The 16,853-nt window shown below is 33.5% G+C and overlaps 1 protein-coding gene across 1 annotated transcript in view; it reads left to right on the top strand.

Annotated features, from left to right (window-relative positions):
* Nucleotides 1-16,853, top strand: part of LOC104912176 (connector enhancer of kinase suppressor of ras 2-like) — a 173,218-nt gene that overhangs the window by 102,976 nt on the left and 53,389 nt on the right. Inside the window, exons 9-12 of the mRNA XM_085230711.1 lie at nucleotides 4,272-4,418; nucleotides 10,464-10,597; nucleotides 11,180-11,385; nucleotides 14,705-14,789. Coding sequence (XP_085086837.1) covers nucleotides 4,272-4,418; nucleotides 10,464-10,597; nucleotides 11,180-11,385; nucleotides 14,705-14,789 — 572 coding nt within the window. The remainder of the gene's footprint in view (nucleotides 1-4,271; nucleotides 4,419-10,463; nucleotides 10,598-11,179; nucleotides 11,386-14,704; nucleotides 14,790-16,853) is intronic.

The following is a 16,853-nucleotide window of genomic DNA, read 5'->3' as shown; positions in this document are numbered from 1 at the left end:
ATGCATAGGCTTACTCATGCACAAATGCACAGTGAAGGAGCAAAGTCAGTATTGGGAGACTCTAAAGAAGTTATTGCAGACAAATTAGAAGACAAAGTAGTTGTAGGTTAATGATTGAGTTGCTTTTCTGAGCATACTATTCATGCAGTTCTAACTGTGGTAAAATTATCAGCTTTAGATACACAAAATTACTATAGCACTGTGTATGTTTATATCATTATACTCGTGATAATGAAATTTAGTATCATAAAGACTGATATTTTTGAACTGTTGTTTTAAACTTACTGTATATTCCAGTTTCCACTAAATATATTTCTTGTACTTTCTTTGAGAAAATTAATACTTTAAAACAAACAACAGTAGTGCAAAATTTTTTCACTAGAACCATCTTTTCACTATGCAGAAGTACAAGTCAATAAAAAATATTAATTGAACAATCCTAAAAATAAATCACAGGAAAGAAATTAATTTTCTGTCTACCTCTTACCATTTTCATTTACATTAAGTTAATGTATGTATTGGACTGGACCACAGGCATATGGGGCTTTCCACACTCTATTTTGTAGGCCTTTTTTTTTTACCATGAGAGCACATGCATAGAAATAGGGCATTGTATTACAGTATTTAAATATGTCTAGTAGAGAACTGCACCATGACTTTACCATGTCATACAAACAGAGCATAATAATGTGCTGAATTTGTTGATCTACATGTAGTGGGTATTCTAATTGCTCCAATTTCATTTATTCAGGAAAATAAAGCATCATGCTTGTCTTTTTTTTTTTTTTCATTAATCTTATGTTAACTTTAACTTTCAGTACTGAGTGAAATGTCTTAACCCATATTGTAGAATCTGATGAACTGAATGGTTAAAAACTTAAACGACCAAAATACCCTTTTGCTGACCACATCTCACCACAGTTAGAGGTTGATAATTGCTGTTAAAGAACGTTTAAGAATAAATGTCATACTCTGTCTGAAGAACTGGTTTTCAACAAAGAATTTTTAATCCTCTGTAATGACTTCTATTTTCTCAAAGATATTTTTAGTAATACAATTAATAATAACATGTCCAAATTCCTAAGAGCATTTTATCATAGCCTAGTAGTAATGATTGCAGACTGTTCTTTTATAGATCTTTGTATTTAATGGTTTTGTCATTAAGATCATCATTGGAATAATTTATCATTAACTTAATTATTTATCATTCTTATCTAAAAGGAGCTCATGGAATTCTAATAGTTACAACATACTGAAAGTTACAGCAATCTATAAAAATAAAAAAATATTTCACTTTCAATTCTGTAACTAAGTAAAAAATACATATATTCAGTCATTTTGTAAGCAGGACACAAACTAGATAGTTTGTATGGAATGGAAGTTGAGGTATTTGTTTTCAGTTGTGGCCTCTTTAAAATTACTTCCTTTTTTTTCTTTGCTTTGACCAATGCATTTTTAGGATATTTTCCAGCAACAATAAAAATAGAACTTCAAAATCTATTAATATCCTTTTTAGAACTATGACACATATTGCAATTCTTTCCAAGACAAGTGTTCACTTTTGGATCCTGGCTTCAGCCCACTGTTGAGATCAGTTAAAAACAATAGGGTTCTAGCCTATCTTCTCTTAGGCTCTTGTAAGAGGACTTGAACTGAGATCTCTTCATGGTTGTTTTTATGATTTTCTCTCCAACTTCATGTGTAATCAGTTACTGCCTTCCTCTAAAAGAAAGTAATTATAAATCATACTTGATGTAGTATAATGATATTTGTAGACTGCACTGATTCTGAATACTTGATTTTTTTTTAATACTATTTTTATTATTTTTATTGATCATAAAAACAATGATGGTAAAACTGTTACAGTGAACTTACCAGTTAAGCTTAGTCAAAAATTATAGCAAATATGGCAAATATAGTGGCACTAGAGTTAAGCTCAAAACTTGTGGGACATCTGATTATCTAGGCAGAGGTCAGAAGTGTATTGACAAAAATGCAAACGTTAGAAGAAATTTGTGGAATTCATGGAGCCAAATTTGTTCTCATATTTAAACTAGTATTTAAATAAGAGAATATGTAACTATCTCTAAGCAGGGAGAAATACTGGTTTAATTTTTAAAATTGTGAATTTTGTTGAATTTCACTTTCTATTCTGAGTTCATACATTTGACCATTTTGGTGCATATTTTTTTCTCATGTGCCTATACACCTGAGAAAAATGTGATCATCAGCATGTAAACATAGGACTAGTATTAGCATAAGCATAGATATGTATTCTTTTATATTATTCAAAACCTCTTCACCCTTCAGGATGATAGGGTATTAAAACCCCATATGAACCAATTATCTATTTTCATGTATAACCATTTCATGGTTATGTAAGTTCATATTGAAATAATCAAGATCAATAAATGTCTATAAATAATCTTTTTATGAGAGGCACATATAAAATATTTTCAGTTTTAGTGATGTTCTTTTTTATGTCTATGTTTCCCCTTTATAGTAACTTGAATTATTCGTCTCTGTCTGTGTGATAATTTATTTTCAGGTAGGATCTAAAAGCTGTTATATATGTTGATAAAACAGTATGTCTACCTCCTCCTCAGTGAGGGCTTCAACTGAGGATCCAGACAAATTATTTCAGAACTACTAGTCCTTAACTAACAGAGAATGCAAAGTTTTCTCTTTCAAAAGTCATGAAAAAAACTCTCTCCATTTATCTATAGTGGTCACACTGAAACATTGTATGTGTTAAAAGTTTTTTTTTTTCCTGATACTTGCTGGGAGTAAAATAAAATTTGTTTTGTCTCACAGAGTGCTCTGAGAGAAGTGGAACAAGTAAATTTAGGAAGGAAAGAGGGATATACCTATGTTTTTTGTCAATTGACTCATCACCATGTCCCTCTGCTGTAAAATAACTATCTCCTCTTCTTCCTTCCTCTGTCTCTCTGCCCTGTTTTCCATTAATGATACCTCTGAAGGCACTAATATTGTGTCTGTTCTTGAGCAAAGTACACATGGAATGGTTACCCAGTCAACGGAACATATATAATATGAGTTTTGGTTGTATTTATCTCAGAAGTGTATTAATTTGGTGTTTGAAAAATCATTTACTGAAATCTTTTGTGGCAGTTGTCATGTCCTAACTATTTTTGAAATATTAGTTCTGCTTGCAAACTTGATTTAAAATATACAATGGCCTTACGAATTATTAAAAAGGTGTTCACTTACACGTTATTTTATTGAGAAATCAGGCTTAAAAAAAAAAAAAAAGCAGAAATCACCCAACTTCACCAACATCATTTCAGTCCAACAGAAGTGATCAGATATACTTTTTAAAGTATATAAAGAACCTCCGGATGAGGTTCAACAAAAGCAAGTGTAGGGTCTTACACCTAGGGAGGAATAATTGCATGCACCAATACAGGCTGGGGGATGAGCTGCTGGAGAGGAGCTCTGCAGAGAGGGACCTGGGTGTCCTGGTGGATGACAGGTTGGCCATGAGGCAGCAGTGTGCCCTCGTGGCCAAAAAGGCCAATGGCATTCTGGGGTGCATTAAGAAGAGCGTGTCCAGCAGGTCGAGGGAGGTGATCCTCCCTCTCTACTCTGCCCTGGTAAGGCCTCATCTGGAATACTGTGTCCAGTTCTGGGCTCCCCAGTACAAAAAAGACAGGGATCTCTTGGAAAGAGTCCAGCGGAGGGCCACAAAGATGGTGAAGGGCCTGGAGCATCTCCCCTATGAAGAAAGGCTAAGTGAACTGGGTCTGTTTAGCCTTGAGAAAAGACGACTGAGAGGGGACCTGATCCAGGTTTGTAAATATCTGAGGTGTGGCGGCCATAGCGGTGAGGCCAGTCTCTTTTCAGTGGTACGTGGAGACAGGACGAGGGGAAACGGACATCAGCTGCAGCATAGGAAGTTTCACACGAATGTGCGTAAGAACTTCTTCACGGTGAGGGTGACGGAGCACTGGAACAGGCTGCCTAGGGAGGTTGTGGAGTCTCCTTCTCTGGAGATATTCAAGTCTCGCCTGGACGCCTACCTGTGCGACCTGGTGTAGGGAACCTGCTTTGGCAGGGGGGTTGGTCTCGATGATCTCTAGAGGTCCCTTCCAACACCTACAATTCTGTGTGATTCTGTGTGTGTGATAAAAACTGCTTGTGTTTGCAGAGAACAGGAAGTAATAGACCATTTCACTCATAGAAGCCTTCCTTCACATCTAAGGCTAAATGGAAAGCTTTCAAAACTCAGTTATGGAATTTTTTTTTCTTAGGTTGGCTGGCAGTTAAAGAACCTGGTAAATGCATTGCGGGAAGACCCAAATGGCGTGATTTTAACCTTGAAAAAACGTCCTCAGAATACCCTGGTTTCTGCGCCTGCCCTTTTGAAGAATGTCAGGTGGAAGCCTCTTGCACTTCAGGTAAGAAGGCTGTTGCAGCTCTGGAGTCATGGTAAATCCTTCACACTATTAAAGGGAAAATATCTAGAACCATTCTTTCCAATAAAGAAACAAAATCCTCTTTAAAAAGGATTCCCAATTCCATTGAAGTAGGGTGCTAGGTCTGTGTGGCAATACTACATGTGTCAATAACAGTGTTTTCCTCATTTTCTTCCTGAAGATGGGAACAACAGGAGTTCATTTACAGATAATATTACTGAGAAGCTTGGCAGCGAAAGAGTGAGTAATGTGCTCTGGCTAGCAATTGCCTCTCTCTGTTTTCATTTCTTCACAGCCTAAGAAAAGTAGTTGGTTTTAATCAAGAATGGCAGAGTCCTCTTGTATTTCAGGAAAAGTGTCCTTGCAGTCTACATTTCTCATCAGTTTCTGGTAGCAATGCTAATGAATCCTCTGATATTTTTTGCATATATATTTCTTGAAATTAATATAGATTGAAGAAAAAAATCAACGTGGTAGAAACATGATTTAAAAAAAAACAGAACTCAAATATGCACGGTTACTAACTTAAAAACTTGCATTCTTTAATGATGTATAATATTCTGTAGTTCGTGTATTTTTTAACATTGAAGGTTCAGAGTTGTTTGCTTGGTGCATATGATACACTGTTTCTAAATCATTCCTACATGAATGAAACAAAGCAACCCTTCAGACCCGTGCTTTCAAATTTTTTTTCCCCACCTGCCTTTTTATTGTATCTTTCATGCTTCAAAGTACCTACATCCTATACAGCTACTTCATGTAAGCAATTTGCAATCTTTGCAGCTCAGGAATGCTGACATTCTGTTTCGTGCCACCTTTCCTTTACCTGTGACTACCTTTACTGGGGGAGAGGAAAGGGACATTGTGACAATCAGAGGAGACTGAGATCCCCTCGGATTTTCCTGCCAGAAGGGCAGAGGTTTAACGACCTTCTCTCACAATATGATTGTGTGTCAGTCTCTGAACTTCATATGAAGTCTCCAGAGACAATGAAAGGTATTTGCAATACTGCTTCCATAGAGAACCTCTCTTTTTATGTTGCTACATTAAAGAATTGTAATTCACAGGTATCACAAATTCAGGAAGCTACATCAGTGTGAAACTAATATCTGCTGTGTATACAACATGGTATTTTCCACAGAAGTTATCGCCCTTTGTCATGGTAGTCAGATATATTAAAGTGCACCAAACTCTTCTGTAGAATTTTCAACTTCTTCACTTTCTATGATGTTCCTCTTCTGATGACTCGGAACTTAAGAGCCCCTGAAGAAGAAAGGGCTGGTATAATGGATATGCAGTATCATTTGACTAGGATGTTCTTCCATACCAGAGAATAATGATGAGAGATCTCAATACATATATGAATCATCTCAGAAAACAAAAGAAACATTCGCAGGGTTATTTCTTAACAGTAGACTTTGTAATAAGGTATTGAAAATCTTTAACAAGATCTTTAACATCTTGTAGTCTTCTTTAGTCTTCAGTCCACAAAAATGATCTCAAGTGTTAGGACCTAGAAACAATTCCAAATGCATTGTTTGGTTTTGCCAGTTTCCCACCTACATCTAGTGTCATTACTGTTGTTGTTAATGACTTGGAACTAGCATAATTAATTTCAAGATGATACTAAGTCTTGTGTTTCCTGGACAGCTGACCTAACAGCTTGATGCTGCTGAAAAACAATGATCTCACTTCCCTCTCCCTGTTCATGGCTGCAGGATGTCCTTGCCTTTGTTTGATTTTGGCACTTTTTAGACTCTCTAGATTCTTTTAATTCATTGAATTGTTAGGAAGGCTCCTGGTTTAATTTGTTTGTTTTTCTCATGCTTTCTACTGCTTCTGGATTAAATTTGATCTTGGAGCATCAACAAGTTATCTGACAGACTTTCAAAAATAAGTGGAATACAGTCAGCATAGACAAGGCTTTATACTTCAGTTAAAAGTAACCAGCTACATGAATGTAGGATATGAAATGTCTGGCCAAGTGACAATCTACAAAAAAAGTCTGAGTTAAAGTAGATCAGGACTGTAAATGATCCAGCAAATGTCAGACAGTCACAGAAAAAAAAAGGGTAACATTATATGCCCCCTGAGTACATGCAGAACGTTCTTCCATCCTGACATAGTATTTTTGATGTTTAAACAGCAAATTTCAGATCAGTTTTTGGCTAAAAATTTTTCTTTCACAAAGAGTTGCCTGTTTTTCCTCTATATTTTCCTTTCTTCTGGCTGAAGAGGGAAGAAAGCAAATAAAGATACATCGTGTAAAGCGAACCCAGATCTTTCATGAAAACTGAGCCAAACATTTCCTTCCTTCCCCTGCCCTCACCAACTACCAGAAAGCAGGGTCCTAAAGGAATTAGGCAGTTACCCAGAAAGTGACAATCCTTTTTCTGAAATCACAGATATTGCATAGTCTTTGATGGGATATATATATATTTATATATATATATATATTTTTTTTCTTTAGAGGAATTAGAAGAGTTATCAAATAAATTTATTTAGAAGAAATCATAGAATCACTCCTGTACATAGCTACATGAAGTATGTGTGTGATTCAAAAATGTGATGAATTCTAAAATGCTAAAATATAAGATATAATTCTTATAAAAAAGCATAATAGAATTTCAGAGGAAGGATTTAAGAACTTGAAATTCAGAGGTTTGAAAAAATATTTGTTATCTGATACTCAGGAATTTTTTTAAGTCAGATTTTCTATGATTGCTTAAGGTTCGTATAGGTTTTATTTTTTTTCACAATATTTATGTAAAAAAAAACATAAGTTAATTTATGAATCATTATATTATGAATCATATTTGGCATTATGAGGCAATACAAAAACTATTTTCGTTTTTAAATTCCTTGGTCATCCTTCCATTCAATGGTTCTTTCATCTGCAATGACAAATAGAGTTCTGTTTGTTCGTGTTTGTTGTTTTGTTTTTCAAGAAAAAAGTGAGCGTGGCAGCCATTTCATTCAGTTCAAAGATTTATTGTATATATTTTTTTTATTCCTAGAAATTTTCTATTGAGAATAATCCTTCCTGTTACATGTACTTGACCCAGAACATTAAACTTTTATTATTTTGCTTGAGCTATAGAATCTGCCAGTTGGTGATATGAGTATTACAGCTTTTCAAAACTGACAGTTTTCTAATAATTCTTACATATTAGAAAATGCATGCCATGCCCTGAGACTTAATAAATATCTTCCAAATAATTCTAGTTAACCAGCTAATTTCAAATCTTAAATAGATAAAAAATACATAATAAAATTTATACAGGAGATAAATTCTGTAACATTATGAGAACGGATGCTTATAGAGCAAAAGAAGGAAAGTAACATCTGCTTAGACGAACATGGAAATCGAAAATCTGTATATTTCAACTATCAAAAATTTATAAATCCACAAGACATGAACATACTGTGAACATACTAGCTGTTTCACAGCATAGCCATACTGATTTGCCAGTATGTGAGAAATACTGGTGTAGTAGTAGTATTAAGACTTCTCGTTCGTACTTCTGAGGAGTAGCATTCTTATTGTTGAACAGCCAACCTTTCTGAATAGCAGCTTGTCCAATAAGCAATTAGTTATCCATATTGCTGGCATGAATCAATCTGTTCTGACAAAAATGACACACTATAGGAATTCATAGGGTGATACACAGTTACAAAGCCCAATTTTCCCTTACCACAGGCAATCCATATAGAAGAGTGACGCCTGTGTGTTTTCTGTGAATTCACCCATCAGGGGAATTCTGGGGATTGAGTTTATTCCTTCAAGGGAGGAAGCAGAGACTCAGTGCCCCATCCTTAATCATCAAATCCCCTCAAAAGGTAAGGGATGTCCATGTTTGAGCCTCTTGTTGCTGTATTACTGGGCTTCACCAGCTTTCTGGATCTTGTCCTGCTTTTTTTTGCAGGATGCACTGCGGCCATGTATTTATTGTTTTGAATAGCACTTTTGAAATAGATACAGTATATAATTATTTCCAATATTTGCAAAACACAATCGGAGTCATAGCAATGTATTTGTTTCCAAAACAGTTTGAATTTTTCCATTTGGCAAGCAATTGTTTATTTCTGATGAGGGTCAAATTTGTGTTTCATTTTCATTCTGGTATTTAAGCATTACTTAATTATCCTACTTATAATGAGCTGTTCTTGTTAGAAATTATGAATAGCTAGCAGCAAGTTACCTGGTGTGTTACTTTCAGAAGTTCTTTATAATCAAAACATGTTTTTCTTGGGATTTTTTTTGCTCACGAGTGACTTCTTATACGTTATGTCAAGCAATCATTTGCACACACACTCAGAGTCAGCAAAAATAATTTTAAGAATTTTACCTAGACCTGAGATGGAAAATTTAAAAAGTTGAGGACATCTTTTTAATTGATAGCCCTGGCTGTGATGATATTTGCTATTATTAAAATGACCTAGTTTAGTCAGTTGGAAAAAATCCAGAGCACAGTGCAATTCATTAGTGTCCTTGGAAACAAACCACATGAGGAAAAAAACAGTTTTCTTTTCTTGCTGCTAAAGAAAGAGGAAACAGTGTTCAGAATTGTTTAAAAAAAAAAAAACAAAAAAACTAAATAAAGTGAACAGGAAAGTTCTAATTTTCTGGGAATTACTCGCAAGAGACTTGTATAGGTAGTTTCTTTTCATTTTCTGAAATGCCTTTTATGCCTTTTCTACTTGTTGGTCTCTGATGGTGATAATATAAAATGAGGTATCCAACTGCAGGTAAGTTGGGGGATTACTAGAACATTTGCTGTTTAGAGTCTTTACTACTACTGCCACACCATAACTGTTGAAATAGTGATGGTAAACTAAATGCAGTTGCTAAGAGTGCAGATTGCACTAGTCCATAATCTCCAGACAAGGAATTAGAAAGTTAGCCATGAATGATGCTTGTCTTTGGCAGTAATTTTTTAATTATTTGTTTTTTTGAAATGAAAGATAAAGCCAGACATTTGACTAAATAAGAAAGAGAAGGCAATAATTTGGATCCCTATGCAGGCTGATTTTCTCATGGAAAACTATTCTTTGCTGCTATTTAAAACAGCTTATGCTTATTGAATGACAAATATATTTTTAATGTTTATCTGTGGAAGAAAGAAAGCTTTCTGTTCAGAAAAATATTACCATTAGTCTTCATAGCTTTCATGGTAGAAAACTAGTTGTAAGTATTTAAGCACAGTTTTGTATTTGAGTTGAATTTTTCATATACGTTATCTGATTAATAATACTACATAAAATAATTTCTATTTATTGAATGAAAATATCACACTGCACATTGACTGAAAAAAAATTTTGTGAATATGTTTTTGCATTGAATATTTATTTAGTAGTCCTTATATCCATTGACTCAGACATCCATAAGACATTTGGGTGAAAAAGTCATCATCTAAAAATTAAAAAATTAAAATCTTAAAAAATCCTCGAATTTTAGTAATACTTTAAATATATGTAATTCGCACATTTATTGTTTAGATTAATTGATAGTAGACACTATAGAACCTATTTTTTATCTTTGTGATACATGCGTCACAGCTATGATTTCAGTGAAAAATAATAAGCAATTGTTGACAATAGATCTGTAGAAACCAATATTAGTATTCTGATTGCTTTCATTCACTGGAAGTCTTCTAGATTTCAGCTAGTCTAATATAAGGTATTTTAATAGTATATGTCATTTTCTCCTCAACTGATTTTTTTGTTTTGGTTAAAAATCATAGTTTAATTTCGAATCTCAGATTTTTCCATGAGATACGTTTCAAATTGATTTCTTTAATGGTCTTTTATTAGCTTTTTTTATAAATAGCATTGAACTTCTTGCTGAAACAGTGTTTCCATGGACATCTTCTTCTAAGAACCATCATTAATCTAAAAATGGCTAATTCAAAAAGAAGGTGTGATGTTGACTTAATGTTGCTTGATTCATAGAAAACATTAATTTATTATTCATATATTTCTGATTTTTTTGTTTGTTTGTTTGTTTTTTGTTGTTTTTATTGGCAGCCTGTAATTCCAACCAGCCCAACAAGCAGTTCCACAACACCAACAAGTACAATGGGCATGTCCTCCAAAATGGAAAACTCAGCACTTCAGGATGTTTACATTCTTTCTCCAATGTCAGGACTTTATGACCCCAGGTATTTAACTCCTAATGAATCTGAGGTCTTGAAAAATAAAGTTTTACACTTTAATTTTACTAGATTAATAAAAGTGAGAAAAAAAATTCATCTATATATTTAGTGAAATTATGAACTGGAAATACTTTAAGCAGCGTATCATTTTTTTTTGAGACACCTATCTTCGATTTAGGTGGATACAGGTTGAGCAAAAGCTGGTTTTTGTAATTAGAAAAGCATTTAAAGAAGTCTCATCGTTTAGTCTTATTTACTCTTATGTGACTTGCAGCTTATTTGAAAGCATGCATTTTTTCAAGGGAAATCCTTGTCATCTCATATTGCAACAATTACTGATTCTCCCTTTCAAATGCAAGAAAACTCTTGGTTAATTATGTTTTTCTTGCAGTTAAAATGGAATCTAATGATTTTATTAATTTACATTTGTTGAAATTGAATTGAATCACTTTTATGAACGTTCTCACACACAGCAATTCAATTACCATTCACTTGTCATTTATAGAGTTTCTGATAGACAGTTGGTACGCTTTAGGTTTTTCGTGAAATGGTTTATTTCCTTGTGATCTTCTGGTTTACTGTTTTTAGGGATGAAATTGGCATAATGTCTTGTGATGACATCAGCAAGTTTGGAAAATCTGCAATGAAAGGCTCTGAGTCTCCAAATTATTTTCTTGAGCATGAAAGTGGTAAATACTACACATTGATTGAAGGTGAAGGCCACCCTATAGGCTCTGACTATGAGAGAAGCAGAGCTGCAGGGGTGCGGAGAAGAGAAAAAACACCCACTCACGGTAGGCTTAATTTCTTTAACATTTTCAAATTAACTGGATTTACAAATTGTAGAATAAGTGCTACAACAGCCCTAAATATCTGCCATTCTTTGTTAGATGGTGTGCTGTTGGCTCTGTAAGATGTAAAGACAGAGGAAATTCAGCACTGTCTTAAAGAGACATAATTGTCTGAATAGTGTTCTATGATGAATTTTAGTACTATAAATATATTTCAATATCTTCAAATAATGACTGTTTAAATATCTGATACTATTAAAACAACAATCAACTCTTGTTTACTAGAATATTTTTATGTATGTATACCCATATAATTACAGTTATACATATCTGTTCTTGCTTATATGTATATCTGTGTAAAAATTACTGTTGAAAATGAGAATTTTCTTAGTTTATCTCTAAAAATGATCTTTCTGGTGTTTGATGAATTCTAGAATGATGCAACTGAAACATTAGATTACATACTTGGGTGTTTCAATTTTCAGGGAAGTAAGTTATTATTGTTCAGAATTCTACTTATTACAGGATTTTAAGATAAAATATTTATAATCAAAACTGTGATTATATGTGAATTTGGTGATGCAAATGACATGCTACTTGTGACTAAGAGAAAGCAGTGTTGACTGCTTTTCGACATAACGTTCCCTAAGGCTAGGTTCCATCTTCTGTCAAATATTTATGATGCCATCAATAAGTACTACATCCACCAACTCTGATGCTTTTTTTTTCCTTTCTCTCATTTTGTTATAAAAACCCAAAAGTATTTTCTTCGTCTTTGATAAAATTTTAACAGATTTTTGTTCTTCTTAGAATATTCTTCGTAACTTCTATAGCCATTTACTCACTGCTTGACAGGGCTGTAACCAGGTTAACACTGAAGAGTAGTACTCCATCTTAAATACAGTAACATTGCATTTATCTCCCTGATAAGTGACATCATTTTATAATAAAATTAGAATGAAAGAGAAATATTAACTGTGATTAAAATTGGAAGCAGATGGATGGATTTGGCATGCTTTCATAGGATTGTAGTACATAATGACTTCAAGTTTAAAATACTGGGCTCTGTGCCTAATCATAATAGTACACAAATGTCCTAGTTTTACAGTGGAGAGTTCTGTCTGATTTTCTCTAACTTTGTGACAGTGTTCTAAAATCTAGGAAGAATTTGTTTTGCAAGTCTAAGGATTTTTTTGTTGTTGTTTTAAAACAATTGTTAAACCAAAGTATTTTTTTAATACTGGGTTAAATTAATCTGATAATTAACAGCAATTCCAAATGTTGTTCTGTTATAGTGTACATTTTTACTTTTTGACTTGAAGATGTATATTTGATTCATCACAGTGACTGTATGTCTCTATGGAAAGACAAGATTTCTGGTGGGTCTATGAAACATGCATCTGATGCTGGAACCAAATAGCCATGGGCTAAACAGGAAAAATGAGACTTTTGAAGTCTTTCATGGTTGAACAGATGCTTTCATTATTGCTAGAACTCACACAAACTGCAGCTGAAAAATTCCTGCCAGGGATTTGCCAGAAATAAAGTGATTATTAGAAATCAGTTTCTGTTGCAGCTGGTGGTAGATGGAATAATACTTGGGAAAATTAGACCCTCAATACTGATAATATATGCAAAGTCCATGGAGGCAAACAAGCTCCTTTTTTCATAACATTTGTGAAAATTGATTTTGTATTTATCATGGCTGCAATGCATTTTGTTTTTTTCAAGGCTTATTGTCTGATATTATTCTTGGCTCTAACATACTTAGAGTTCCTGCATTTAGAGATCCTGTAGCCATGCATATCAAATCTCTTCTGTTTGTGTTAGAGAACAAGGTATAATCAGTATTATTTTCTTCAATTTCTATTGTTATACACAGTAATTTTCCTGTTGTCTTACTAGTATTCAAGTTGCAATTGTAAAACAAGTTCATAGGTTACATTTATTTGGGAAAGAACTTACAATTAAAACAGTATGCAGAATCACTTTTTTCTTCACTCGTGTGTGTTTCCCATCCTAAGTTAATACCTTTAATGTTGATCATGCTGTGGCATCTGGGATTTATGTGTTACAAATCTCATCAGGGTTTCAGACTTTTCTTCTCTTAAACAGAAAAGCTGCCAAGTTTTTCTGTTAATTTCAATTTGTTATGTGCATTCATATTCATATTCTTGTCTTGTTGACTTTTTTGTGTTAGTTTGTTTTTTAAGAAACCTATTGTACTTATCAGCTGGCACACTTGATTTTGTGGGTCATGCAAAGACTCACCAATAATTTAAAGGTGTCTGTCTTTTGTTTTTTGATACTAATACACTCAGACAAGGCCAAAGTGCTTATGCTTTATAGTCAGTTTTTGTAGTATTCCAAGTTTAATGGTCTGCTATTGATGTTCTGTTGATACCATAGCGGGGAATGAATAACATACATGAATATCTCATAACCATATAGCCATAAAATCTATTTAATTAAAATTCTAATGTCTGAATCTTTGTCGTTTTTATTAGCAAACTACACTCCATCTTTTGTTTTTAAGACATTTGAAATTAATCTTCCTTGAAACTATGAGGTCTCACTACTTACCAACTATTTTTCCAGGTCAGATAGTTTTTATTAACTGATAGATATGTCATGTTGTAGCTGTAGTAATGATCTTTCTAGCTTTACTAAGGCTTTCTACAGCTCCCTGAAGGGAGGTTGTGGTGAGGCAGGAGTTGGCCTCTTCTCCCATGTCACTAGTGATAGGACTAGAGAGAATGGCCTCAGGTTGCACCAGGGAAGATTCAGGTTGGACGTTAGAAAATGCTTCTTGGAGAGAGAGTGGTCAGAACTGCCCAGAGAGGTGGTGGAGTCACTGTCCCTGGAGGTGTTCAAGAAACTTTTAAATGTTGTACTGAGGGACATGATTTAGTGGGAAATATTGGTGATAGGTAGACAATTGGACTGGATGATCTTAGAGGTCTTTTCAACCTTGGTGATTCTATGATTCTAAATCAGACACTTTAAAAATTATTTTTTTATTCCAAAAGATCTATTTAATGAGTGAAGACTTTCTGGAAAAGAACTTAAAACTACTTTAAGTTTACAAGTAATTTCATCAGAATCATTGGTACCTTCCTTCCTATAATGAAGAGGATAATCTTACAATCTGTGGTGTTTAACTGATTCTGAATGCTATAGCTTAAATAATGTATAGGTGCTGATAAAAAAAGTTTGCTCTGAAGGCTTATGTCATGCCTCTAATGTGCAGGCATTACTCATTCTACAGTCTGCTATTTATGATCTTCAAAAATTATATTGGCTCACCTTGATTTACTTCCAGGTGATTTAAGACCTGTTTCAATGCCTTCTGACTACAGTTGGATAGGGGAATCAAAGGAACAAAACATATACAAGAGAGGAAGCCGTGGTGAGTTTTTCTTCTTTTTTTCTCTGCTGTTCTCAGAGTTTTTTTTTAATCTTTTTTTTTTTTTTTCCACTTAAGAACCACAAAGATATCATCGCAGAACTAAATCTAGCTTTCTTGATTGCCACAGAAAATAGACTGTACTGGTACAGTACAGTACAGTTTGTATAATGAAAGATAAACACGTAGGGGAAAAAAAAACTGTGAGATTTAGATATGTGCTAATATCAAACAGTTCTTGATTCTTACAGTAAAATAAGTTATAAGAATTAAGATTTGAGAATAGGACTTTCCTGTAGATCTAATTCATGTTCTTTTGATTATTCTTTTCATTCTGAAATATAACAAAAAAAAGGTACATTTCCTATTAAAATAATTTTAAGAAATAAAACTGCAAATGTATTCTATCAAAATTTTTAACAAAGAATGTAATTATTCCTGTGTTTTCAGTCCTCAACTTTAGATCCATAAAACTGATTTCAAAAAGAACTTGAAATATTAACATTTTCTAATTAATGATAGTTGTTTATCTTATAAGTTAACTGTCATTTCTTAGAATGGTTCAAATAACAATTTGATTTAAAAAACAGATTTGATTTGAAGCCTTGGAAGTATACTGTGAAATCCACACTTGAAACTTCAAAAACTAAGTTAGGTACATGTTTTGCTGATTTAAAGTTATTTTTAATGAAGATTCTTCTGTAAAGTTTGCTTAAAGAAGTTGCCTGTAAAGAAGTCACTGTTGTGGCTGACAGCTGAACATAAATGATGAGCAGTCCATTGAAAAAGTCTGGTTAAATTTAAACCATGCTAAAGAAAATACAGCATTATCTGTAGGAGCAAAAATACAGAAGGGATGGAAAGCATAGGCCCTTTCAGTAATGACTAGTAAAATAAATCTCATATTTTCTAAAATGTCTTTTTAAGTAAATCTTAAATTATTAGAAGTGCAGCCTACCTAATGTTACCATGAGATTGGTGCTATGTTCTGCTTTGTGGCAGATGGCTGGGATGTATTTGAGAACACAGTAGTGAATGAAGTGAGACATTGCAAAAGTTTGTGGAGATTGTCGAGTACAGGAGATATTTAAATGTAGGCTGGATAATCATAGATGCCATTCAGTTCAAATTGTTGTAACCAAAATCTGTTTTTAAATCAAAACTTTCATTCAAAATGGCATGTCGGTTACTGTAAAAATAACGTTGACTCAAATTAGGTGCATAAAGACTAGAAGTGTGTATGCATATAAACTAATTACAAAGACACATGACATGTGTATGACATACCCTGGAAAGAATTCCCAACATTCATGCTGTGTGTTTTAATGACTGCAAAGCATGAAAAGTACTGTCATTTGTTAACACAGTCAAGGATGACATACATGACTCTACTGTAACTCAACTCCACTTGTTATTTGTGTAATTATCCCTAACTTAATGGGACCTAGCCCACACTGTAAATCATTTTGTGTGTTTATAAAGTGCTACTATTGTAGATTTTAATGATAATGTCAAGTTAGGTGTTAATTCTGTCTACTAGGACCAGTCCATATGTCCTTTCTAAATATAGGTGATTTGTCTTAAACCAAATTTATATGTAAATGGCTCCCTGTAAATAGTTCTGTAGTCCTGAACATGAAGTGTTGTTCGGCAACTCTTTCACTGAGACAACAGAGTGATTTACAGTCTGAGGAGGAATCCACAGATTGGTCTGTTTTGAAGATTTAGGGTTGAATTCCTAGATTCCAGGATTTATTAACAAATGAAAAATAGATTTTTAAAAGGTTCCTTTCCACGTCTCATCTCTAACTGTTGTGTTTTTTTAATGGAGAATAAAATGTGAAGTGTTAACATTTGCATTTCATCTTATTGTATTGTTTTGTAGTTTAGTGGAACACTATACATTTAATAAAGATAGTTCTCCATAGCAGCCAATATTTTGTGTAAATGTAAAAACTGAAAAATCAGCTGTTTTACATTTCCCTTGAGCTTAAACACACCTCATATAACATTCAATTGAAACAAGTTGTGTGTTTGAAATATCATAGTGCCATATTTATTGTAA

Source organism: Meleagris gallopavo, chromosome 9, assembly GCF_905368555.1.
Source record: "Meleagris gallopavo chromosome 9, MGAL_WU_HG_1.1, whole genome shotgun sequence".
NCBI classification, from domain to species: Eukaryota; Metazoa; Chordata; class Aves; order Galliformes; family Phasianidae; genus Meleagris; species Meleagris gallopavo.
The sequence above is the reverse complement of the archived record's forward strand: the minus strand, read 5'-3'. Positions and strand labels throughout refer to the sequence as shown.